The sequence below is a fragment of the Pelophylax lessonae genome (assembly GCF_965119305.1).
Source record: "Pelophylax lessonae genome assembly, chromosome: 1".
NCBI classification, from domain to species: Eukaryota; Metazoa; Chordata; class Amphibia; order Anura; family Ranidae; genus Pelophylax; species Pelophylax lessonae.
In genome coordinates this window covers 479,535,399-479,562,826 of record NC_138768.1, presented here as the reverse complement: position 1 = coordinate 479,562,826, position 27,428 = coordinate 479,535,399, and the positions used below count along the sequence as shown (strand labels likewise).

At 45.5% G+C, this 27,428-nt stretch overlaps 2 protein-coding genes across 2 annotated transcripts in view; both read left to right on the top strand.

Annotated features, from left to right (window-relative positions):
- The window catches only part of LOC309544955 (uncharacterized protein), a gene marked incomplete at its 5' end in the record, with an annotated part of 957,880 nt that overhangs the window by 581,338 nt on the left and 349,114 nt on the right, over positions 1-27,428 (top strand). The window lies entirely within an intron of this gene.
- CREB3L3 (cAMP responsive element binding protein 3 like 3) overlaps positions 1-27,428 on the top strand; it is a 240,740-nt gene that overhangs the window by 130,262 nt on the left and 83,050 nt on the right. The window contains exon 5 of the mRNA XM_082273056.1: positions 6,548-6,654. Within this exon, the coding sequence (XP_082129182.1) occupies positions 6,548-6,654 (107 nt within the window). The remainder of the gene's footprint in view (positions 1-6,547; positions 6,655-27,428) is intronic.

The window sequence follows — 27,428 nt, the reverse complement described above, 5'->3', positions numbered from 1 at the left end:
TCTGTTCTATCTTTTCTGCTTGCAAACATGCCTGGTTTATCGGAATATAAAAAAAATGAGCAAAAATGATCTGATTATGGAGTTGCACATCAAGAGGACTTGACGTCAGTGGCAAAACTCGTGAAGGAATGATTCATGCTCTGCAGGAGCATGATATCCAGGCAAGCCAGAACCTGTCGGAACCAGGAGACGGAGTGTCCGTTTCTTCAGAGCCCAGTGATTCAGGAACGGCCGCGCAGGATGAGCCAGCAGAGACTGACACTGGAGTATCACTGTAAGTCACCCCCCAGCCACAACATGAGCAGGCCAGACCCCCCTTGCCTGCGACCAGCATAGACTCTCCTCAAATGCAGGAAACACTGCAACGTGTCAAGGAGATGGATCCTATGGCGTACCTGCAGTTTCTGGAACGCCAGGCTGTGGCTGAAAGAGAGGAATGCCGAGAGAGGCTGCGGAACGCCAGGCTGAGAGAGAGGCTGCGGAACGCCAGGCTGAGAGAGAGGCTGCGGAACGCCGGGCTGCGAGAGAGGATGCACAGAGGGAGGCTGAACGTCGGCACAACCTGGAGATGGCTAAGCTCCAGCCGCAGTGACAGTCTCAGAACCTCGGATCCCTAGAGCACAGGGACACCTCTCTGCTTGTGAGCCAGGCAGCCAAATTTCCAGTTATGGAAAAGGACAGTGACATTGATGTGTACCTACTGTCGTTTGAAAAGACTTGCCGTCAGTACCAGCTGCCCCAAGCACAGTGGACGCTTACGTCGAATTGCCAACAGCACAGGATGGCGATTATGAGGCCATAAAAGCTGCAATCATCCAAAAATACCAGCTAACCCCGGAAGTGTACCGGAAGCGATTTAGGTCCCTGCAAAAGTTGCCTGGGGACTCATATATGGATGTGGTAAGCCGCTTACGCACCACATTCCGGCAGTGGACTAAAGGCTTGAACGCCATTTCTTTTGAGTCCCTGGAAGATCTCATGATTGGAGATCAACTCTTGCACATCTGTCCTACAAACGTCAGACAGTTTGTGTTGGAACGGAAGCCAACCTCTGCCCAAGCAGTAGCAGAACTGGCAGATACCTACATCCACACTCGGGTATCTGACCATCGCAAGGTTCCTCTGTATGGCGTGAAAGGAGGGAAATCGCACATGGCAACCCCTCCTGCACCTATGAGTCAAGTTCCCCAGCAACCAGCACCTACAGTCTCTGGTGTCACCTCAACTTCAACTGACACCCGCAGATGCTACACCTGTGGGCTCAGGACACAGTGCCCTGAGCAGAAGCAGATGACATTACCTGGTCAGCCGGCCAGCAACTCTTCCTCAGTGCTGTTTGTCCGCAGGAGATCCCGGGTGACCGCCGCCAACTTGCAGCCCGTCACCGTGGGCAACCGGACTGTCACTGGTTTCCGGGACACAGGAGCTGAAGTCACCTTGGTCCGACCCGAAGTGATAAGAAGAAGGGACATCATCCCTGGAAAGATTTTTACCCTCACTAGAGTTGGGGGGACCCGCTCACAAGTACCCCGTGCCCGTGTTTTCATTGATTGGGGTGCTGGGAGTGGGATGAGGGAGGTGGGAGTCTCTGAGGAAATCCCCACCGCTGTTTTGTTGGGTGCCGATTTAGGTACCCTTGTTTCTTACTACACCCCTGCTAAGAGCACCCTTGATGCCTCCACGGAACTCTCTGGACTTAACAAGGTACTGTGTGCAGATGTTGGGTTAATGTCTGGGCAACCTATGGATGGACAGAGGGAGGGGGAGGGGAAGGGTAGCATTGAATTACAAGGTCTTCCACCTTTTGAAGAAGGAGAGGAGGCCCCCTTGCCTGTGAAGTTACCAGGGGTATGCTTTAATAATGTTGCTGATGATACTGATGATACTAATGGTGATGAAAAAGATGTTGCTGATAATGATGATAAAAATGATGAATCTAATGATGATAATGCTGATGATGTTTTGCCAATGTTGGTGGTCACTCGCAGTGCTGCGAAGGCAGCGGAGATGCAGGCCCTGGTCGCAGAACAGCCGGAGGAGGTCTCTGTGCCCTCTCCCTGTTCTGACCCAGTGGACTCCACCTCTGTTAAGCCTCAGCAGCTGTCTTTGTTTGCCACAGGACGGCTGGCTGGGACTTGTAGTTCTGCCTGTCAGCCAGCACTGCAGATCGACCAGGCTCTCAAACCACTCAGGAATGGAGCTGATTGGCCCCCTGCTGAGAAGAGTACACAACAGCTTGACTGGGACAATGAGCAGAAAGGTGTGACAGGCCAACAGGCAGGAGGCCTGGAGACTGAAGGGGTTAAACAGCTGTTCATTGTGTCCAGTCAACCTCAAAAGGCATGTATTGAAGGTGTCACTTGATCTGTTTTGTAAGGATCCCTGTGAGATCAGGAGGGCCAGGCCTGGAGTAACACACTATGGTCTGTGGCCTAACCTGATTCTTACACCGCATCCTAGCACAGCACATGCCAGGGGCAAAGGTAGTACCCCTGAACTGGGAAAGACAGGTGACCTGTTAGCGGTAGCTTACACTCAGTGAGAAGGTTTGGGCCTTCAGCTGAAACAACCCCTTCTCCCTCCAGGTATCTATGCTGCTGGCAGTGCTTACAGCATGCCGCGTCAGAGATAGTGGAGACTCTGGGAGGGCACATCCTGACGTCCATGAGGTGGGCGCCTGGGTGTCTGCTCCCCCCATACCTGCGACCTCCCCTGTCTCACAGGAGGTGCAGGCCAATGGGGAACAGGAGACCGAGAGAAGGCTTTGTGGAGCCTTTAGCAGGCTGAATGCCAGCCCTGTGATTGTGGCCTACCCCGTGCCCAGGAACCATGAGGTGTCAAAGCAGCTGGCTGTTGCCCGCTGTCTAACCACCTTGAACCTGAGCAGGGGGCGTGGACCAAACCTTCTAACCTGGAAGGCTCAGGACGAGACAGCCTTCCCCACCCCATGTGGCTTAACTGCGTCTACGGCAATGCTAGATGGAGTTCGGAACGCATCAGACACCTCCCTAAGGGTCACGTGTGATCTACCGGGAGAGGTTGAACCTTGTGCAGTGGCCTGCTTTAGGTGCCTGGTAGTGTTTGGCCCTGTCTGGGTGGAACACCCAGGGCTACTGTCCGCAGTCCCAAACAATCTGGCACAGCCTAGTTTGACAGTTCGGCCCAGTAACTGTCAGATGGACCTGTCAGCGGTTTGGTACTGGGGAGAGGGCAGGGAGGAGTAGGCACCGAGAGATCTGGAACTGAGACTACCAGGACCTAGCCTACTCCTCAAACCACAACTTTGGTTACGTCATTCCTGGGTACAGCTGGCCACAGGGGGATGCTGGGGTGCGATTATAGTGGCTCAGCTGAACCTGTGACTGACCAACTCAACGATACCCTGGTTAAACTGGCATCCTTGACGCCAGTGTGTCAGAAGGATCGTCCGGCCCTGACGGAGGTACTGGTCCGTGCACCTGGGACATGGGGCCCGGAATTTATGCCCAGTCCCGGCACAACCCTATGCCATTACCTTTGGGCCAGATGCAGCCCTAGGCCAGAGGGATGCGAAAGGAGAGGAAACTCTCATCCTCTATCTGAGCCGGAAGCTGCTCCCCCGGGAAGTAGCATATGGCATCCTTGAGCAGAAGGAAGGCAGCACCCATGGCAATGCTGGTGGTTTGTCGCGACAAGCCGAACCCACGGGAGTCGGTTGCGTCAGGAGGGAAATTGCAGTCCCCTCCTATGCACCCACAAAAGGGGGAGGTGTGATGGTATCTTGCGCTGGGACACCATTTTGTCAGGCAACCATGTTGGTTTCCGAGCTCTGCAGTTTGAAAAGACACTCATTCACCAGCCCCCTTCCCCAGCCCCCTTTTGCAGTGTTAATTAACTCCTGGAATGCAGGAAGTTTGGGCTTCAGAGCTTCAAAGAAAACCTTATCAGCTCATCCTGGCAGAAGTCCCCCGAAGGCTGATCAGGCTGGGTTATAAATTCCTCAGCCAAACTGTTAATTAGAATGTAACGCATATATCTAACAAATACATACCCAATTCATAAATGCAGACAGGAACATAACATATTAACAAAAAGTATATATTTGAATGCCAAATAAAATACTGAACGAAACGAGACCATGCATGGTCATCCTATTACACAGGGAATAGAAAAGAGCGATAAGATATTTCAAGAATGCAACCATTACATATTTCCAGATATGCATTCTATTATAAATCTGTCTAAGCGGGAGGTTCCTCGGCATTTACTGAGCTTCAAGGGCCGCCCATGGCCCCAGTGTTTATTGGTCAAGGACCTCTGGTAACACCCCCTGTGGGTCAGAGAAAAAGACAGAAGATGATGAGTTTCTCAGTCCTCATTTTAACATCAAGCAGTAACATCGCTCAAGGGAAGAACTGATCACACATGCTCAGCTTCTGGAACTCTGATAATACAAGGACATTGGCTGCAAGTATTTCCATTTCTAATTCTTTATCTATTTTTCTAAATTGCGGAATTGTGTCTCTATTTCTTTTGAAAAGTGTTAACTTTGTCTCTAAGCTCTTAACGCAAGCTAACCCAAGAACCTGTCTCTTGAAGAGCGCTACTGTCTAGAAGAAATCTTCTGAACACTCCTGTCTGCGGTGACAGCGCGTGTTACAGATGATTATTCTAAAGTCATCATTGGTATTTCTAAAATTACGAGCGTCCTCTGGGCTCATCATAACGTAGAGGTGGTGGCAGAGAAAGGGTAAATTGCTTAATTAGCCCGGTGACAATCGCTCTCAGCCTGCTGGCATCTATATTGTGGTCCCGCAAGCTAACAATCTGTGTGCTGGGTGCAGCTGAGAGTGGCATTGTTATGCAAGTGACGGCAGGGTGTGAGATTGCCTGGTCTTTGGTCACGAGAATGGCGGTGATCTCCGATTTTTAGCGGGACTGGGACAATGCGGTGGACAGATCGGACCCCTAACTGACATTTTTGACACTTTAGGGGGGACCAGTGACATTACTACAGTAATCAGTGCTAAAAATATGCACTGTTACTGTAATAATGACACTGGCAGGGAAGGGGTTAACACAGTGGGTGATCAAAGGGTCAAAGGGTTAAGTGTGAGCCTAGGGATTTTTTTTCTAAAAGGTCGGTCGGGCGCCTGCAGCTAGGGGGCGAGCATGCGCCGTCAGCAGCAGGATCTCCGATGCACGGGGCTGGCAGTTCCGATTGCCGCCTGACACCCGCGATCGCTCCCCACTGAGAGAGAAGGACTGTTGTATACATAGCTGACCGTTCTTCTCTCTGGAATGATCACAGAGTGCCTGTGATCCTTCTATATAGGATCACAGGTCTCTGTGATCATTTCAAAAGCCCAACCCTCATACAGTTAGAATCAATCCCCTAGGCTTACATTTAAACCCTGATCACCCACTGTGTTAACCCCTTCCCTGCCAATGGCATTATTACAGTAACAGTGCATATTTTTAGCACTGAATACTGTAGTAATGTCACTGGTCCTCCTAAAAGTGTCAAAAATGTGGGTCCGATCTGTCGCAGTCCTGCTAAAATTTGCTTATCGCCACCATTACTAGTAAAATAAATAAATAAATAAATAAAAATGACATAATTATTTCCCGTAGTTTATAGACGCGATAACTTTTGCACAAACCAATCAAAATACGCTTTTTGCGTTTTTTTTTTTTTTTACCAAAAATATGTAGCAGAAAGCAAATTGGCCCAAAATTTTAAAAAAATTTGATTTCTAATTGTTTTTTTGGGGGGGGGGGGAATTTTATATAGCAGCATGTGAAAAATATTGTTTTGTTTTTTTTGTCAGAATTGTCACTCTTTTTTTGTTAATAGCGCAAAAAATAAAAATCGCACAGGTGATCAAATACCACTGAAAAAAAGCTCTATTTGTGGGGAAATTTTTATTTTCTAAATTTTATAATCTATAATCTAAATTTTATAGTCTAAATTTTATTTAGGTAGAGTGTCACACGACTGCGTAATTGTCCGTTAAAGTAACGCGGTGCCGAAACGCAAAAAATGGCCTGGTCAATAAGGGGGCAAAACCTTCCGGTCCAGAAGTGGTTAATCACTCTCTGTAGCTATTCTAAGCACTTTCTAAGGAAATATCTAAAAAAAAACCCGGCGCTGCTAGTTATAAAAGGGTGTGTATTTAGGCTGGCCATACGCTGTTAAATGTTTCTTCATCAATGCTAACAGGATTGAAGGATGAATCTCCCCTCATGGGCTACTAAAATTCTTACAGCTACCGGCAATGGCTGTAACAATACCCAAACAGCAGCTGCATCTACTGTCGTTTATTCAGTCAGCAATTTTTCATGGGACTACTTCGATTTTCAGTTAAAGAGTGTTGAGTGGAAGGGGACAACAGAGTTACCCATTTAGCAAATTCCATCAGGTTCTTACTGAACCAACTTATATCAACAGTGTATGACCAACTTTATTCAAAGTCCCTGCATTTTTTTATGTGGTCTCATTATACAATAGCCTTGTTCTATTATGCAGATAATAGCATAACCTTTTGGATTTTTCATACTTCAACAGCATGAAGAACGTGTTCTTAAAAGAATTCGTCGCAAAATTCGGAATAAACAGTCAGCTCAAGAAAGTAGAAAAAAGAAGAAGGAGTATATGGATGGATTGGAGATAAGGTATGACTATAAATAACATATGAAATGGAAAATCAGAACAATCCTACTATTCTATTACATTTTTATTATTTGAATAAGTAATCATTGACATAATTTCCTCTGATGTAGCCAGTGGGGTGGAGTGAAGCCAATCAGGTTGCCAAAGGTATTGTAGACTTGTGCAGCCTTTAGCATTGCGTGCTAATGATAAGCTAATGATTAGGACTAAACTGTTTGGACTGAGTTGTGCTGTATTGCATAAGGATGCTCAGGGGAAGACTAGCAACTTTCAGCCCAGGGGGCAAGTAGAAACTGGGGGCCCATGGTGCAGCGACTCGGCCCGACTCTTCCTCTTCCCATCCTCCTCCTGACCCCCTTTTCAAGCTGAAGTCAAGCTGAAGTCCTGCTTTAGGTACTCTCTGCTCATGAATCCAGGTTCCCAACCTGGCCAGCAGGGAACAGTTGAGGGGAGCTGGGGCAGCTCGGTTGGGGCTGGCCAGGAGAGGAGAGTCTCCAGTGGGGCATGGAACCAGCCTCTGCTCAGACACAGTTTACACCATCCATGCTGGGGGGGGGAGGCCTGCGCTCTTTCCTTGTCTTCATCCTGCACCCAGTAGGTCAGTGGCAGAGTCTTTTCATTTCTCTTAACCAGGAAACCTTTAGGCATGTCTGTGCAGCCCTTTTACCGGACATCAGAGCGGCCCAGGGGGCATTTTCCCCCCTGCCCCCTGGCCCAGTCATCCCCTGAGGATGCTTGTCTCAAATAAAAGTCTCCCTTTTTTTTTTGTATGAATATCTGATTGCAAAATAAAAACAGAAAGCTGCCAATATATAACAAATGCCATGCCTCAAAAATTGTTGCAAACTTTGAGAATTTTATTTGTTTTTCCTCATTACTGTGTTTTTTATTTTGTGAACTTTTCAAATTTAAAGGCAAATATGGGGGCTGGAGAGCACAGGATCTGGTTGGATACTTTGTGCACTGGATAAATATTTTGTGCACCAATCATTACCCATCTATTGGAAACCTAAAATGAGATGTGAACAGCGCTTCTTTGAATTTAATTCTAACTTACATCTTTGAAAAGCCACATGGGCTGGTGATTACTGCCTTGGTGTTATTGCCATTAGCAACAGCAAAAATATTCTAACTTGTCTAAATGTAAATATATTGCAAGCACAGGATTCATGTCAGCCTTGAACTGACAATTTTGACCAAATTCACAGTCAGCAATTTTTTTTTTTTTTATATATTTTTTATTGAGTTTTAAAGCATAACAGAAAATGTGAGAATTACTCAACAGTAATGTCAGCAGTGCAGTAACATAATATATCAGAACATATCACAATAAAGATAATAACAACAGAGAACATAGAACATAGAAAGTAACTATAGCATCAATGTCGTAGTATTGCAATGGGGCAGTATAACAATATAGAGATATAGGTATATGGAGGTCATGACAATTCACAATTCACAATGTGGAGGACCAGAAATCCCAATGAGTATTACATTTCTGCAATGACATGCTATTGATTGCGAGGGCTTTCTCAAACTGGTAGTTTGCTTTTAGTAGGGAAACTATTTCCGATAGATGTGGAGTGTCAGTGCTCTTCCACTTTCGCAAAATAAGTGTTCTAGTAGCAAGTAGAACATGTGTGATCCAGGGTCTATATTGATACGGGGTGTCATCAATTCCCAGATGTAGTAGTACTAGGGCAGGATTGGGATCAATGATACATCCGGTGTGGGAAGCTATGTAGGTGAATACTTGGTTCCATAGGCTCGTGAGCAATGGACATGACCACAATACGTTAACTAGAGTCCCTACGTTGGAGCAATTCCTCCAGCAGAGTTGGGAGTAGGATGGTGAGAAACCTGCTAGACAAAAAGGTGTGTAATACCCTCTATTGGTAAATTTGAGCGTCATTTCCCAGTGATTTGCGCAGTGCGTGTGCTGATATACCGTGGAAAGTGCTCGTTTCCATTGTGGAATGGAAAAAGTTGTTTTAAGATCTCTATCCCATGTGAGCTGTTTTGTGAAATTCAGTATTGTCTAATAGAACATGGTAGTATTGTGACAGTTTAGGAGATTTTGGTGGTGTTGCAATAAACAAATCCCATATTTTACCGTCTACCACTACAGGTCTTAGGGGGTTTTGTAGCAAAAAGTGGGTAATGCGGAGGAGGTGGTAAAACGATGATTGTGGTAGTTTATACATGCGTTTTAACTCATTGACGGGGATCAGAGACCCTTTCGTATAAAAGCAGTTTAAAGTTGTGATGTTCCACTGATATAGCAGGTGTATTGGAATATCAGGTAAGTGTTTGCTGAGGAGGGAGACTGGGAAGGACAGAGTGGGAAGTATGTCACGCTCGTTTAGTGGGACAGGGGACCTACGCCATGCCCGCAGGGAGGCTTGTATAGTGGGGGAGAGTTTGGATATCTCTTAGGCCTTCCATCTATCACTTGTGAGTAGGACTTTGAGATCCGCTATAGGAGCAATATCAGTCTCTAGTTCCACCCATAGGGGGGCGTTTGTATTGTTGTCCCAATTGCGGGTTTGGGGTAAAATTGTGGCCCAGTAGTATGTGGGGACATCTGGGATGGACGCGCCTCCAAATTGTCGCTTTTTGATGAGTATGGAAGAATTGCATCTAGGTTTTTTACCCTCCCAGATGTAATTCATCATGTTTCTAGATTACTTGGTTAGACTCGTTGTTGGGAAAGGAATGGGGAGTGCTGTAAACAAGTATAATAGCTGCGGGAGGATGAACATTTTGTAAGCTACCACCCTGCCACTTCAGGAAAGTTGTAGTTTACGCATACTGTTTAGATTTACAGAGAGGAGTCTAGAGGGGTTTGCTGGCAGATCAATGCCTAAATAGTGTATGCTATCCGTGGACCAGGGGATAGGGACAGAAGATTGGAGTTGGGATTGAATGTCAGGATGTACCCCCATATTTAGGACCGTGGATTTAGAAGCATTCAGTTTGTAGTACGAGATCTTACTGAATTCTTGGAGTGTATTATAAGCAGCTGGGAGGGATATGGTCAGGTTCGTCAGCATCAAAATAATGTCATCAGCGAATACATTTTTTTTGTGGTGGTAGTGTGGGAAGGGTAATCCTGTTATCTGTGGGTGGGAGCGTATAGTTTGCGCTAGGGGTTCTATGATTAGGTTAAATATCGTTGGGGATAGGGGACAACCCTGTCTAGTGCCATGTGTGATAGGGAAGTTTTTGGATAATATGCCAGAACTATACACTTTTTCGGTGGGGTAAGAGTAGAGAGCTTGGATTGCAGAGAGTATGGGGCCTGAGAAGCCAAATTTCCGTAGGGAACATTCTCCTGGTGGCATCCGAAGTTTGCCTATCCGGTGTGAATCCCATTTGGTCCCTGTTGATGAGTGTAGGTAATATGTGTTGAATACGTTTGGAGAGGATACGTGCCTATATTTTAGTGTCCGAATTTAAAAGTTAGATTGGGCGGAAATTTGCTGGCATTATGTGGTCTTTGCTAGGTTTGGGCAGTGTAACTATGTGTACGCCTAGTATATCCTTAGGGAGGGAGGATTACTCCATGGCTTTATTAAACACTGCTGTCAGAGTTGGGCCTATTTGCGGCATGAAGAGTTGATAAAACTAATTTGAAAGGCCATCTGGTCTAGGAGATTTGCCTTTCGGCAGGGATTTAACGCCAGCTTGGACTTCAGCGAGTGTTATCGGGGAATTGAGGTCCCTTAGTTGGGAAGCCGAAAGAGATGGCAGGTTAATGGCGTCCAAGAAGCGTTCTATATCTGCTTCAGTTGGTTGTTGTTCCAAGGGATAATTTTGTAGGTTATAGAGTGCGCTATAGAATTCAGCAAATTCATCTGCTATGGCTTGCGGGTTGGTTATTTTATTGTTAGTGGTAGGGTGTATAAGAAATGGGATTCTAGATTTGGCTTGTCTGCGTTTGACCTGAATCGCCAGATATTGTTCTCTTGGGAGAACAGCCTTGTTCGCTTGGGAGTAATGTTTTTGTTTCAGGTAGTTCAAATGCCTATCAGATTGCTCCAGAAGAAGGAGACATAGCTCTTGCCTGTGTTTTATAATGGCGAGGGACAAGGTGGTAGTGGGGGTTAGTTTTGTTGTCTGCTTCCAGTTTATGAATGTTAGTTAAAAGAGAGGATAGCTTCTCCCTCCACAGTATCCGAAGCCGCGCCTGCTGCTGGATGCACCCCCCCCCCCCGAAAGAAGGCCTTGTGCGCACGCACCCACAGGTCAGAGGCCGACGGCGTATTAATGTCAAAGAATTCTTTCAGGCTCTCCGAAACTCAAGCCTGACAGCCCTGGTCCTGCAAAGAGCTCACATCACATCTCCACACATAAGACTGCATACATTTTATGGACTCCTCAATGGTTAATTCCACCACCGCGTGGTCAGACCAGGTGATGTCCTTAACCACAGAGGAGGACGCCTTATTCAGTATATACATATCTGTAATAAACATATCTAATCTAGAATATGAGTGGTGCCTAGAGGAAAAAAAGGAGTAGTCCCTCTCTGTGGCATGTTGGAATCTCCATACATCGTACAGTTTTTCAGAGTGTAAAAGAGCTCCCAACGTTTGTTGATGGCCCCAGGGGGAGGCCGAGGAGTCCAACCCGGGATCGACAACAACGTTAAAATCCCCACACAATAGTAAATGCCAACTTTTGACTTTGTATACTTGCTTGAGGAGTCTGCGGATAAACCTAAGTTAATGGGAGTTCGGTGCGTAGAGATTCACTATGTTTAGTGGCAGGTCATTCGCTTCACACACAGCTATAATGAATCTACCTTGAGGATCCAAAATAGTCCTTTTGATCCGGACTGTGAGTGAGTTTCTAAAAGCCAGCATGACACCTCTTTTCTTCTCTGGACTGGATGTGCGTGAAGTCTTTATGGGTGCACAGTGGGTGATTCCCTTCTTGGAAGTGAGTTTCCTGAATGGAGATCATGTCTGCTTTGCTGGTTGTCACTTCTTTCCACAGAGACCGGCGTTTAGCCGGGTGGTTCAGGCCGTTGGCATTTATCGATAGGAATTTAATGGTAATTTACGATGAGATTTAACGTGTATCGCTGAGGGTGAGGGGTAAACCAGTGAGAGTCAAGACGTAATAAATTGTGACATATACCAATTGCTGTTGAGCATGATGCTAATACTGATAGTGAAGAAGAAAAATGAAGGAAAACGGTAAAAACTTTAAAAAACTTTAAGAAAGGGACCGTCTCGGCGGTCCGCGAACTGACAAATCCGTTAAGAAACAGCTGAAGGGCCAGGGGAAAGTTCTACTTTCAATGGCCTTGGACACTTTATCATGGAAGCGTCAGATGGCGTTAGGGCTGTCTTGAAAAGAAGCAGGTTTCGGAGGCCTCTTGCGGGACACCACCTGCCAGTCTCCTTCCAGAGGTCGCAGGGGTGGGGATTGGGACAAGGCAGTTTGTACAGGTGGGAGAATGTTCCACTGTCACAGCAACTTGATTTGCACTGTGGAACCTCCATATGTGACTGAAAGAGTCACGGAGTACTTCCATTTATGTGGCACCTGATGGTTTCTTAATGCCTTGGTGATTGTAGCGAGATTGCGTCTAGCTTGCAGCGTATGTCTAGACAGGTCTGGAAGTAGTTGGACATTGCTGTGAGTCTCTGGCAAATTTGTGGCTTGTCTGGATGCCAGCATTATCTGTTCCTTCACATGATAAAAATGTACTCTCAGCAGGACGTCCCTAGGCACATCCCCAGTCAGAAAGGTGGGTTTAGGCAGTCTGTGGATTTTGTCTATGAGTAGCTCTGACTGAGGTATTGATGGAACCAAGGCTTTGAATAAAGTGGTAACATGTACTAGCAGTTGAGGAGAAGATATGGACTCTGGGATCCCTCTTAGCTTAATGTTGTTGCGTCTGGAGCGGTCCTCCAGGTCTGCTACTTTGTTCTTAAGCCAGGAAATTTCATCTGTTTTGAGAGGTCAGTTTATCTATTATGGAGTTAACAGATGCAGCATGTGTGCCCACAGATTTCTCAATAGTATCAATTCTGATGCCCAAGGAGGAAATCTCTGCTGTGATTTGCTGCGTATGGGAACGCATGTATGCCTGCATTGAGGACTGCAGGGAATATAGCATGTCTTTCAAGACTGCATCAGAGATAGGGTTCCCCCCGTGGGGTATGATGCAAAGGGTTCTGAGGATGGGGGTGGTTGAGACATGACTGTAGTATGTGGGTAAGTAATGTCCATACCTGCACCCGCATGGGAACGCTGTGGAGATTCCCTCCTCTGCCTGTTCTTAGCCGGGCTCCTGGAGGAAGGAGATGGAGACCCCCAGGACTGTCCACAGGCCGAGTTGCCAATGATTCTGTGCATCGGTGGGGCAGATGAGTTTGAGGAGCGGAGTTCCTCCCTGCTTGTCCCTCTGAGATTTTCCCGGGCCGCCGCCATTTTGTAGGCTCTGGGAGATGAGGAAACCGGACAGCTTGTTCAGCTGCTCGGTTTCCTTTTTGCAGCGGGTCATGGCGGCGATGCTTGCGGGAGGCGACGGGGTGAGTTGCGGACCTCCGGGAGTCGTCTGTGCCCTAGATTTGGTGTGTGTCCAGGGTGGCTGTGCGGAACTGGCTTAGAATGCGGCCATCTTCCGCGCCGGTAGCCACGCCCTTCCCAGTCAGCAAATTTTGATGATCACCAATAATTCCATGTGCAGCACTTGACCTTGATCATCTGCCTCAATAATAGGGTGGGGGGCTTTCAAAACCAGCCACTCACTATAAAAAGTGAGCTGAGAACAACACACAGTGTCAGTGTGTTGGAGTTGTTGTCATTAACCCCTTAAGCCCCGGAGGATTTGGCTGCTAAAGGACCAGGGGTTTTTTTGCTATTTTTTACTGAGTGACTTTAACGGACAATTGCGCGGTCGTGCGACGCTGTACCTAAACGAATTTGACGTCCTTTTTTTCCCACAAACAGAGCTTTCTTTTGGTGGTATTTGATCACCTGTGCGATTTTTTGATCACGCGCTATAAACAAAAAAAGAGCGTAAATTTTGCAAAAATAACAATATTTTTCACATTTTTTTTATATGAAATTCCCCCAAAAAAAATGTAAAAATCAAAATTTTTTAACATTTTTCGGCCAATTTGTTTTATGCTACCTATGTTTGGTAAAAAAAATCGCAAAAAGCGTATTTTGATTGGTTTGCGCAAAAGTTATCGCGTTTACTAACAAAGGGAAAGATTTTTGTCATTTTTGGTGTTTTTTTTTTTAACGCGTAATGGCGGCGATCTGCGATTTTTTTTCGGTACTGCGACATTGCGGCGGACAGATCGGACCCTTGACTGACATTTTTGACACTTTTGGGGGTACCAGTGACATTACTGCAGTAATCAGTGCTATACATATGCACTGTTACTGCAAAAATGACACTGGCAGGGAAGGGGTTAACTTTATTGGACAGGGAGGGGTTAAGTGTGTCCTAGGGGCGTGATTCTAACTGGGACATTGCTATTGGTGTAAAAGCAAAGATCAACAGTTCTACATAGTAGAACGGTCAGATCTTCACTTTTACACAGGGAGAACTGACAGGCAGCTTGTTTACACAAGCCGCTCTGTCTTTCTCCCTTCACAGGAGCGATCGTAGTGTGACTGGCGGACATCGAGTCCGCCGGTCACACGCACTGACTTGTCTGTGAACGAGCCGCGGCGGGCGCGAGCCTCGGCGGGTGCGCGCCCGCCCGCAATAGGCTCGCAAGTCAGTGACAGGGGAGTGACGTATCGATACGTCACTCTGCCTGGCCGGGGCTGACCGCCGCAGTATATAGTCGTGCGGCGGTCGGCAACCGGTTAAAAGACAGGAGAGCTGATAAATTACATAGGGAGAAAAGAGGTGAACCAGTTTACAAAGTGTGCTTGAATTCTGTTGGAAGAATAAAAGAAAATGGCTAGTAACAGCTGCAAACAAAGCTTCCATTTGCAAGCATGAAAAAACTAGAACTACCAGTCCTGGAAATTCAAGATGAAAATGCTGCTAATAAGAAAAGGTACATGTAAATGTATGTATGAAGTCAACCCTTCAGATGAGTGAATAGAGAAAGACCAAAAAAATAGAGAAAGACCAAAAAAAAAAATGTGGGAAGCAGCCCTCAAAGTTTCCACTCGCCTGCTCACATTTGGCGAGTGGAAATCTGCTTAGGGCAAGTGCAGAGGGGGTGCTGAGAGCAGATGAGTGCTCTGCTCTCCAGCTGCCTGAATGACAGGAGTGTGTAAGGTTCTGGCACTCTCAGTGCCTCCTATCACATTATTTCCGGGTGATTTCCATCTACCTAGATAGATGAAACACATATAGGTGTGTTTCCCTTTAAGACTGATGCTGTCATCACTCAGCGCCGGACTGGATGGCTATTTAGATTGCCGGCTCTCACTCACATGTGTTCGTTCAAGCACCCTTACCTGGATGCTAACTTGGCTTGAAGCTTTCGTGCTTGCAAGCATACCTCGCTGACGGAACCTCGCTGCGCTGATCCCTGCATCCCGCTTCCGGATCATCCGCTCCTCCTGAACCAACCTTCGGCTGTATTGCTATTAGTGCTAAGTACCCCGCAGGGGAACCCTCTATAAACTTATACTAAGCTTACACTATCTAGCTCTGCATAGTAAAGACTATTTATCACATCTGCATATCTAGATTGCTAGCTCTTAAGACTACTGCTACTTATTCCTGCACTGGGTTGATCTCTCTTGTATGTCCACCTGCTACTCTGTCATCTGCTACCATACATGATTGCTAAACCTACCTGCATCCATCTGCTACTGTCTTACCTTCAAGTGTCTGTCACCTACCACCTCCACTCAACCTGTCTCTTAAATCTTCATCACTGTGTTACTACATACATAAAGTCACTCTAGGAACCAGCTTGTTGAGTGTGTGTATTTACTAGCTGAATTAAGACCTTCCACACATGATGAGTCATTGAGGTTGGGAATGGTATCTCAGCATCTCTCTTACATGACTACTGAAGTGGAATATTTCTGCAGCTGAAAATCCACACCATACATGAAACGCAGGAGCGTTACAGAGTGATGCTGTAGTCACTATCATTATCACTATCATTCCAAACAGCAAACAGTGCAGGCTGCGATGGCTGCTGGAGGGAGGATTTTGCTCCCCCCTCCCTCTAGCTTCGGGACTGTCAGTTTCAGGCTCTGGCCGCTTGCTGTGTGGGTGGGATAGGGATGCAGAAATCTTTGAGATCCTGCCCATCTGCTTGCCCGCCCACCTGCCCACACCGTTCCGCCCGCCTGCTCACTCGCCCACCTGCCCGAACTGAAGGCCCACCCACCTGCTCACCCACCCACCTGCAGAACCGTCGCCTGCTCATCCGCCAACCTGCCTGAACAGCCTGCCTGCTCACCTGTCCTCCTGCTTGAACCGCCTGCCTGCCTACCTGCCTGAGCTGCCCACCTGCTCGAACTGCCTGCCCGCCCACTTGCCTAAACCGCCCATCCGACTGCCCACCTGCCTGAACCGCCCGCCCGTCAGGCCACCTGTCTGCCTGCACCCCTGGAAGAGGAAGATGTGAGCTTACCAGGAGCGAGTGTGAGCTGAGGTAGGCTCAGCTGAGTGTACTTGTTTCATTGCTCCTGCTCCCTTTCCAGCATCATAGTACTAGGGGAATGGGGCTGGAACAGGCTGGAGTTGAGGAAGGGGTTAACATTGCCATGTCCACAAATGCAGGAATGCAGGTGGGAGGTGGGGGATGGGGCAGTCAGCGGCAGTAAAAGTTAACCCCCCACATGCATTGGTCTGAATGGCAGTGAATGTTAACCCCCCTCATCCCCCATCCCCACCTTGCATTGGTCCTCATGGCAGTAAAATTTAATCTGATCACCCCCTTCTGCATTTGTGGTAATGTCAGTGAAATTGAACCTCCCCCCCGACATTGGGGGTAACGGGAGGGGTTACATTTCAATGCCACTGACCACCAATGTGGGGGAGGGGGTTGATATAACTGACACCTGTGCTAGCAGTTATTATTGCATTCACTGACATCAATGCTGGGAAATATTAATGCATCCACTGACATCAATGCTGGGAGTTTATATTGTGTCCTCTGATACCAGTGTTTGTAGTTATTATGGTGTCCATTGAAATCAATGCTGGGGGTTTAAAATGTGTCCTCTGATACCTGTGTTGGGGGTTATGTATGTGTCCTCTGATACCTGTGTTGATACCTGTGTTGGGATTTATGTATGTGTCGTTCGATACCTGTGTTAGGGGTTATTTATGTATCCTCTAGTACCTGCATTGGGGGTTAATATGGCGTCTGGCACCAATGCTATTGGCGATCGGTAACTTCTTGCAATTAAATTGTCATTAGAGGAGTGGGGTCATCTCTTGGAGGGTTCCTCTCACTCTATACAAAACTTACAGAATGCCAAACGACTGAATCCCAGACAGGCCAGGTGGAGTCTTTTCTTTTCCCTTTTTAATTTCACCATTATGTACAAACCTGGTTCCTGCAACAATCGGACTGATGTACTCTCTAGTTCATTTGACACTCTAGATGAGGAGCCCACCTCTAAACCTGCCCTGATCATTCCTACCTCATGCATTCTTGCCCATTCTACCACCCTGGAGTCAAAAATTCCTCCTGGCAAGACCTTCCTCCCCACTAGTGATGAGCCGAACCCCCCCTTCCCTGTTCGGTTTGTACAGAACATCTCGAACAGGGGAAATGTTCTAGTGAACATGCAAACTCCATTTAAGTCTATGGGACACGAACATGAAAAATCAAAAGTCCTAATTTTGAAGGCTTAAATGCAAGTTATTGGGCCAAAAATCGTGTATGGGGACCCGGGTACTGCCCTGTGGGACATGAATCAATGCAAAAAATATTTTTTAAAACAATTGTTTTTACAGGAGCAGTGATTTTAATAATGCTTAAAGTGAAACAATAAAAATGAAAAATGCCTTTAAATATCGTGCCTGGGGGGCCCCCTTAGTGTGCCTGTAAAGTGGCGCATTTGTGTAATGTTTCTAGCCTGCTGCACCAATACTGACATTTCTAAAGGAAAAAATGTCATTTAAACTTGCTCGCGACTGTAATGTATTGTCGGCTCCCGGCAATACAGGTAAAAAAAAACGGCGTGGGGTCCCCCCCAAAATCCATACCAGGCCCCTTGGGTCTGGTATGGATTTTAAGGGGAACCTCGCACCAAAATTTAAAAAAAAAACGGTGTGGGGTTCCCCCTAAAATCCATACCAGACCCTTATCCGAGCACACAGCCTGGCTGGCCAGGATGGGGGTGGGGGCGAGCGAGCGCCCCCCTCCCTCCTGAACCATACAACATGGGGGGATGGGTGCTTTGGGGCAGGGGGGCTCTGCCCCCCACCCCCAAAGCACCTTGCCCCCATGTTGATGGGGACAGGGGTCTCTTCCCCACAACCTTGGGCTGTGGTTGTGGGGGTCTGTGGGGCGGAGGCTTATCAGAATTTAGAAGCCCCTTTTAACAAGGGGACCCCCAGATCCCACCCCCCCTATGTGAATGGATATCGGGTACATGGTACCCCTACCCATTCACCAAAAAAGTGTACAAAAAAATGACAAAGACAGTTTTGGAAAAGTATTTTATTAAAAAATAAAAAAATACTGTCCCCCGATGATCAGTCGTCCGTCCGCCCGAAAAATAGAAAAAAAAAAAGAAGAAGCTGCTGCTGACGTCAGTAATTTATTCACTGCACCTGAGCAGTGGATTGTGGGGTGGCTTGTGGCGTCAGGTCACTATATAGGAGCTGTCAAAATCAAAACAGCTCATTCCGTGGGAAGCGTATGGGGAAGCAGCAGCTTCTTTTTTTTTTTTTTTATATTTTTCGGGCGGACGGGTGACTGATCATAGGGGGACAGTATTTTTTTATTTTTTAATAAAAGACTTTTCTAAAGCTGGCATTCGTCATTAATTTTTTGTACACTTTTTTTGGTGAATGGGTTTTTTGATGTAGGGGTACTATGTACCCGGTTTCCATTCACATAGGGGGGGCGGGATCTGGGGGTCCCCTTGTTAAAGGGGGCTTCCAGATTCCTCCCCCCCGCAGACCCCCACAGCCCAGGGTTGTGGGGAAGAGACCCATGTCCCCATCAACATGGGGGCAAGGTGCTTTGGGGTGGGGTGGCAGAGGCATCCCTGCCCCAAAGCACCCACCCCCCCACGTTGAGGGCATGTGGCCTGGTATGGTTCGGGGGTGCTCGCTCATCCCCACCCCAATCCTGGCCAGCCAGGTTGTTTACTCTGATAAGGGTCTAGTATAGATTTTAGGGGGGACCCCATGCCATTTTTTTTTTTTTCATTTTGGCGCGGGGTTCCCGTTAAAATCCATACCAGAGCATTTCCTGTCAAAAAGCCTTCTCCATGTCCGTAAATAATAATACCATCGGAGTATGTGAAACCCGTGCTTCGTGTACCAGATCAATAGCCCTTATAGTGTTATCTCTTGCCTCGCAATGCGGCACAAACCCCACCTGGTCAAAATGCACCAGGCGGGGGATGTGTGGCACTAGACGATTCGCAAGGATCTTTGCAAACAATTTGGTATCGCAATTTAAAAGGGAAATAGGCCTATAGCTGTCGCAGAGCTGAGGGTCTTTCCCCTCTTTATGAATAAGGGCTATATAAGCCCTCAAAGAGTCAATAGGAAACATGGCACCCTCTCCTACATTATTTAAATGCTCCAGGAGGGGTTTACCTAAATATGCCAGAAATTGCTGGTAATATGGCAAAGAAAGCCCATCTGGTCCAGGGGCCTTATGGGGTTTAGATTGTGAGAGAGCAGATGATAATTCCTCAATAGTAATTGCCCCTTCCAAGGCAGATGCCTGCTCCGCTGTAAGTGTGGGCATTCTTGATTCTCGGAGGTAGATCTCTGATAATTCCCTCTCCTCGCTAGGGGAAGTTATTCTCTCAGGGGTTGTTATGTTATAAAGAGAATGATAAAATGATTAGAACTCGTCCGAAATAACAGACGAGGTATGAACCTCTCGTCCACCAGGCGTTTGTATATGAGATATTGGTGTTCTCTTTCTCGGGCCCCTAAAGCCTGTGCAAGCATCGCACCTGGTTTATTTGAAAATTCATAGTAGTGTCTCCTAGCTCATGCCATACCTCTAATCGTCTTCTGAAACAGGAGGCGATTTAATTCTTCTCTGGCTTGAGTTAAGGGGACAAGCTCCTCTTTAAACACCCAGGGCAAAAATTTAGATATGAGAATACTCCCTCCTTTTGATTTAGGTATTGGTGAGGGAGCATGATACACCCAGGGGAAATCCCTATTGTATAGCCTGGGGATGGCATCTTTCCGAAGATACGTTTCCTTTAAAAATGCCATATGTGAATGACTGGGTTTTAAATCTGATAGAAGAAGTGACCGTTTCTCTGGGGTGGCTAAACCTCTTACATTAAGGGTAGTTACCTTATATCCTGAGACCGCTCGTGCAGGGCTAGGTGACATGGCAACCCTGGAGGACCAAAAAAAAAAAATTAAAGAAACCCCCCCTCCCCCCCAGCTATATACCAATACAGGTAAAATTGGTTATACCGTAACCGAGCGCAACCAGGTGCTTCCTAATGTGGGAGAAGTGATCAGCAAAACGCCGTAAGATAAAAAGTGTTCACCGGCAAGCAAAAAATATTAAAAAAAAATAAATGAGAAAAAAGAAAAAATAATAAGGAGATGTGACCATATAGTGTTGGCTGTTGGCCTACAAAGCATCTTACTCATTTTTGAGCTACAACCCCCCTGCACACACATTCAATACTTCATATTTAAATAATCTGAATTGACAATTATATCCCCCTCCCTTACCCTCATTCCCCCCCCCACCCCCAAAAGCAGCATCTCCACCTTGTATTTCCCAGGAATTCCAAAAAAAAAAAAAAAGGAGAAAAAAACATTGTGGAGTCCGTAAAACACCTCGAGTCGGTAGATCTACTTCAAAAATTGGATAGTGTATGGGACTCACACTACCGAACCTCATATCCTCAATGCGTGACCCCCACCCGACCAGGCAGGGGACATTACTCATCCGGGCGACGGGGGATCAGCACCAAGGGGAAGGAGGGAAGGGGCAGGACAGGGGTTTCCAACAAAGTCCAAGATAATATATCTAGAGATATAGTGAAAAAGTAAGAGAATATGAAAATTTTCCATGTAATTTTTAAATGTTGTTAGGGGCCATGTCCTCCGCAAAAGTGTCTTCTTCTAATGGATCGGGGCCCTCTCTACGGGGATGTCTAAACCGTGACATGGGGGATCCCCATGAGATCCGACTCCACGGATTGCTGAGCCAGTCGGGAATTGATATTAGAGGGGTCTCCAAAAAAGAGAATAGCTCTGGTATCTGTTCATGCCATCTCAAAGCAAATGAATTTCCATTTCGTGAAACCACCAAATGGAACGGGTGACCCCAATGATATGTAGCACCCAACTTTCGAATTTCAGCTAGCAATGGTTTTAATATGGCCCTCATCCACAGAGTGCAACGTGAGAGGTCTGCTAGGAGCCGTATTGGGGCTCCTTTACTTCAATTGGTTTTTATTTGATTTTCACAAAAAGGAAACAATCACATGAAAAGCACAATAGGTTAACGCAAGATAATAATGATAGAAAAGGGAGAAGAAAAAAAAGAAAAAAAGAGGAAGAAAAAAGGAGAAACTATTGATATAATATGTTGATCAAATTACATTATAGCATTATAAATAGCGAGAACAGGATACAAGGAAGTCCAATACTGTATACGTTCAGGGCCCAGAGACTACCTAGTGGGTGTATAGAAAATACATAGGGGATACCCCAAAAAGAGAAAGAAAACAAAACAAAAAATGCCAAGACAGATACGGGAGGAGGCACCATCATACTCTGGGTCTCACCATCCACCCGCCTCGATTCTACCGTTGGACACTGTGAAAGTAGGGACTTTGTTGCCAGAGAAGCCAAGCTGTATGAAATTTCTTACCACGACACACTGAGTAAGCATATGCCTTTTCCAAAGAATAGTGCTGGTTAACTAAGCCTATTACCTCTATATGCGAAGGAGCTATAGGTTGTATTGGGGCTCCTTTAAAGTCTATAGGACCTTGATTCCATGCACGTCGCATAATATCTTCCATAAGGGAGTAGAAATGTATTCTGACCAATACATCACATGGATGGACTTCTCCTACGCTGCGGGGTGCCTGTACTCTATGTACTCTGTCTATTTCGATCTCCTCTGTAGGAGGGCGCTCCAACAATTTGTTAAATATCCCCAAAGCTGCCGTTTTTAATTCGGGGCCCAGGACTGTTTCTGGGACCCCCCACAGCCTAATATTATTTCTCCGGCTGCGATTTTCACTGTCATCCTGTTGGAGTTGCAAAATGGTTAGTTGATTCTGTATATGGACCTGTGAGTTTTCTAAAGCATTAACTCTGGTTTACAATATAGATTGGGCCACCCCCACAGCAGCTACTTTGTTATCCATTTGTGTAAATTGCTGTTTTATGGCATTGATTTCAAGAGAAAGATTACTCACAATCGATGCTGCCATCTCATTTATATCCTGCTTTGTCTGTATTAGTAAGAGCAGTTCTCTCCATTCTGAAGGCTGAGGGTTTTCCAATTGACCAGGGGATAGATGATCATCCATTGTGTCTGCCCGTGGTTTGTCCATTATGGAGGTCGGCTGTGGGGAGCCTTGAGGGGAAGCAGCTGGAGAGGAGACACACTGAGCTGTGGGACGCCGGAGGAAGTATGTCGCAATGTCCGGTCTCCTACCGGTCTCCAAGGGCTTCGCCAGGTCATCAGAAACTGACATGTGCAGAGGTATAAGGCAGGGTCAGGTTTGCTGGCTGCGTGAGGCCGGAGCACTGCTGTGGATCACTGAGCTCCCAAGGAACACACCCTTACGGCATCATTACTGAGCCACACCAAAGGTCTAGGTTTGAAGAGCTAAGGGGAACTCAGTGGTGAGATCTCTCCTGCACTCATGCTGCTGAACCTAAAGCCTGTCTTCAATCCCACACTGGAAGTGGGGGGGGGTCTCACAGAAGTAGGTGGGGTCAGTGGTGTATTTAGCTTTTGTGCTGCCCCAGGCCTGACTAAACTTGTGCACCCCTAATTTAAATATGACCCACCCCTTCCTGTCACAGCCACACCCCTTCCTGTTTAAGATCAACCCGTCATATGTAAACCACACCCCTTCCTCTTTAGGCCCCACCTTTTGTAACATGCATGGTGAGCCTTAAGCTGGCCATATTCTATACCGCCTGATTGTACAATCTCCTTCAAATGAGAGCTACCATCAAATGTGTAATACAGGGCCTGCCTGATTGGATACAGAGTGAATGTATGTTTAGCTTTGTCCTTATATTATATGGTTTTGGTAAATGTATGTAGCAATGCCCCCGCAAGGACCGCTTGATATTCACTCTGTGGGTTCTCCCTGGTTACCAGCACACATAGTTACATCGTTAGTCAGGTTGAAAAAAGACACAAGTCCATCTGGTTCAACAAATAAAATACAAAATAAAAACAGTTAAGAAAACCCAACCATACAATCCCATATACACAATCCTATAGCCACAGTTAGAAAGATAAATATATACCCAAGGGGCAGTTGCTAAGAATACGAAGAAATTGTAGTAATCTCACTGACTATGAAGAACAGGCCAACATACTCATAGAAAGATTTCTAGAAAAAGGATTTGACAGAAGGGAATTAGACAATTTAAAAATAAAAATAAGAAATATGGACAGAGAAACCCTATTACAAGAAAAGAAAATCGAAAATAACAAAAATATGGAGTTGGCATTCATTACAGATTTCTCAAGACAATACAAGGGATTGTAAAAAGTTATAAAAAAACATTGGAACATACTCAAATCGGACAAAACTTTGAAAAAATCCTACCAAAAGGCCCAAAATTAATCTATAGAAAAGCACCAAATCTCAGAAATAAATTGGTCCATAATGTGGTAGACCCCCCTAAAGAAATCAACATATGCCCAGAAATCAAAGGCTTTTTAGATGTCAAACATGCTTAGCATGCAAAAGAAGTAAAAAACAGCCAAGGAAAAAACATTCTTTTAGGTCTAAAGTCACCTGGAAAAGAATATAAAATAAAGCAACTGATTTCTTGCAAGAGCACCCATGTGACCTATGTACTGGAATGTCCATGTAAATTACAGTATGTGGGGAGAACCACAAGGCCCTTGCACATCAGGATACAGGAGCATATTAACAATATCAAAAAAGGGTTTCACAAACATAGTGTGTCACGTCATTTTAGGGAGGTCGAGATTCAGGAGTCATGACCTTTTATGCCACTGACCAGATCAAAGAACATTGGAGGGGGACAAATAAAAGAATCAAAGTGTCCCAAAATAAAACCAAATGGATCTTTTTGCTTAATACCCTCCAACCTGAGGGTTTAAATATAGACATTGACCTCAACTGTTTTTGAGTAACCCATGACTAAATTCCCCCGTCGATTACATATAGGAACTACAAAATAGTTCACTATAGAGACAACATTGAGTCCAAATACATACTTTACATTTTTTCCCAACCAAAAATAGCCCTCATATAATTTATGAGTTTCAGACACTCCAACCAACATAGGTCCCATACATATACTCCTTCCCAATATAATACAATTTCTTGGGTACAATATATAATAAACCCACTACTTCCCTTCTAGTGTACATCATACCAGACAACATGGGTTCAGATATACACTTACATACACAATTCGTTACATTTTTTTAATTTTTTCCTTTTTTATTACATCTTTGTGGCATTTTTGCAGCAATCTTTAGCACTCCTCTTTCTCCACACATTACCTCCATTTTTATATACAATTTCTATATTCACATATGGTTATAATATTGGCCTTTTAAATGTATTCATTTTTCTTTATTATATTCATTGGTTTTATATTTTATATATATATTTTTTTTATTTTTTTTTTTTATTAATTTTTATTTTCTATTTAATTTTAATATGGATTTTTATATGGTATCAATAAATATGGTTTTAATAATGTATATGTTCATATTTACTACCCGTGACACAGCATACCCCAAGAACATAGAGATAAGAACCGGGCATATAAATTTTACCTTAGGACTCCAACATGGCGGATCAAGTCATAAGGCTAAGGGTCCCTTTAGCAACAACATACAATTAGGCCATTGGCATGATTTGGTATAATCAGTAAGTATATTGTAACACGCAAAGGGACTCCAATATGGCCGCCGGTCACGTGAGGAGGAGTTGCAGAGTTACGGGAGCATATATAAACACTGGAGGTGAGGCAAGATGGCGCCGCTCCTGATGACGTCAGACCGACGAAACGCGTAGAACGGGACTTGAGCATCATTGCGTCACTTACGTTTTGTGTGGCTCAGGGCCGTGGAACGCACGGACCTGGACATCCGCCGCGACACTGAATAGCAGTTGCTAAACTGTGAGTGGATATTGTTTTTGTTTAAATAAATACCTACATTACTACACTATGGGCTGTCTGCAATATCTTTTCATGTGAGAAGTGAAAGAGAGGGATGGAGGAGCCAGAGGAACACCTTACTGTACAAAAGGCCTGATACCCCCGTAAGGGTACGGATATGCGGTGAGTGCATTACCATAGGGGGATAGCACTGCACAGCCTTCTATGCACGGAGAAGCACGAATCACCCACAGCCATTGGTTCTATTATCTGCAATTATACAAGATCACTGGCACGGATTCTATTGGATCAAGCACTTTACATTGTGGACTGTGAACTTTTTTAAAAAATAATTTGGCTCTGTCACCAATTCCTAAGTGGACTCTGTTGATCATTTATGTATTATATATACACTTGGCACCTTATATACCATACACTGGCACTTTATATGTTTTGTTGCACTTAGCAGTTGTTACTGCATGGCATACTACATATGATTTACTTTTTAGGGGATCTATCTGGTTTACTAATTGATTAATTAATAATTAAGCACTTGGCACTTTTTCTGATTCAATAATTTATTGAATACTTGTACACTTGGCACTTTATATGGTTACATATTCATTTGGTTGGAATTTACACTGTGCATCAGAAGCATAACACTTCCCCTAGTGTTATAACAAGGTATTAGATAAGCACTGCTTTCAGCACTTCCATACAATTTGTAGTATTTTCAGGTGGAAGGTCCATACTTTTAGAGCACTGGTCACCTTATATTCACTTCTTGTTTTCTATGGATATGATGTGTACCTTTATATATTGAAACGCATGGTTTCTATATTTTTACACATTGCAAAATATCACCATTGGACTACTAATTGTTTAGTGAGTAAAACGTACACATCTATACCCGCAGTTGATCCAGAGGAAGGCGAAAAAACCCCAGCAAAGCATGATCCAATTTGCTACAGCAGGGGAAAAAAATTCCTTCCTGATCCCCCGAGAGGTAATTAGATATTTCCTGGATCAACTTTACCTATAAATATTAGTACCCAATCTAGTGAGCTAGCCAGAACCACCTCTGAAGGGAGGCTATTCCACATTTTCACAGCTCTTACGGTAAAGAAACCTTTCCATATTTGGAGACGAAATCTGTTTTCCTCTAGATGTAAAGAGTGCCCCCTTGTCCTCTGTGTTGACCTTAAAGTGAATAACTCAACACCAAGTTCACTATATGGATCTCTTATGTATTTATACATGTTGATCATATCCCCTTAATCTCTTCTCAAGAGAGAATAAATTCAGTTTCTCTAATCGTTTGTCATAGCTGACTTTCTCCATGCCTCTTATTAGTTTGGTTGTTTTTTCTCTGTACTTTCTTTAGTTCCCTGATATCCTTTTTAACCACATCCTTACCAGCGTATAGTAATATGACGCCGGCAGGATGGCTTTACTGTTCCGGGCGGCCGTCATATGATCAGGGATGAGGCTCGTCCCTCAGACATAGCCCATCCCTGATCAAGGTAAACAGCCAATAGAAATTGGCTGTTTACCATGTGATCGGCTGTGTCAATCACAGCCGATCACATGAGAGGCTCCAGCGTGAGCCGCTCGTTCTCTCTGCAATGCGCGCCCCTGGGGGCGCGCAGAGCAGCGATCGGGGACGAGGCTCGTCCCCCGGACAGAGCCAATCCCTGATCTAGGTAAAGAACCAATGAAATTGGCTTTTTACCACGTGACCGGCTGTGTCCAATCACAGCCGGTCACAAATGTCAACAGAGAACACGGTAACTAGCTGTCACCGTGTTCTCCTCCTCACATACTGATCCTGTGTGAGGAGGAGATTGTGGTAACAGCTAGTTACCAATTACAGTGCACCCCAAACACACTGATTGCCCCCCCCCAATAAAGAGCACCTGTCACTAACCCATCAAAGTACCTGTTACTAGCCCATCAAAGTACCTGTCACTAGCCCATCAGAGTACCCGAATACCTGTCACCAGCCCATCAGAGTACCAGAGTACCTGTCATCAGAGTACCTGATGGGCTGGTGACAGGTATTCGGGTACTCTGATGACGGGTATTCGGGTACTCTGATGACAGGTACTCGGGTATTCTGATGACAGGTACTCGGGTATTCTGATGACAGGTACTCGGGCACTCTGATGACGGGTACTCGGGCACTCTGATGACGGGTACTCGGGTACTCTGATGACGGGTACTCGGGTACTCTGATGACGGGTACTCGGGTACTCTGATGACAGGTACTCGGGTACTCTGATGACAGGTACTCGGGTACAT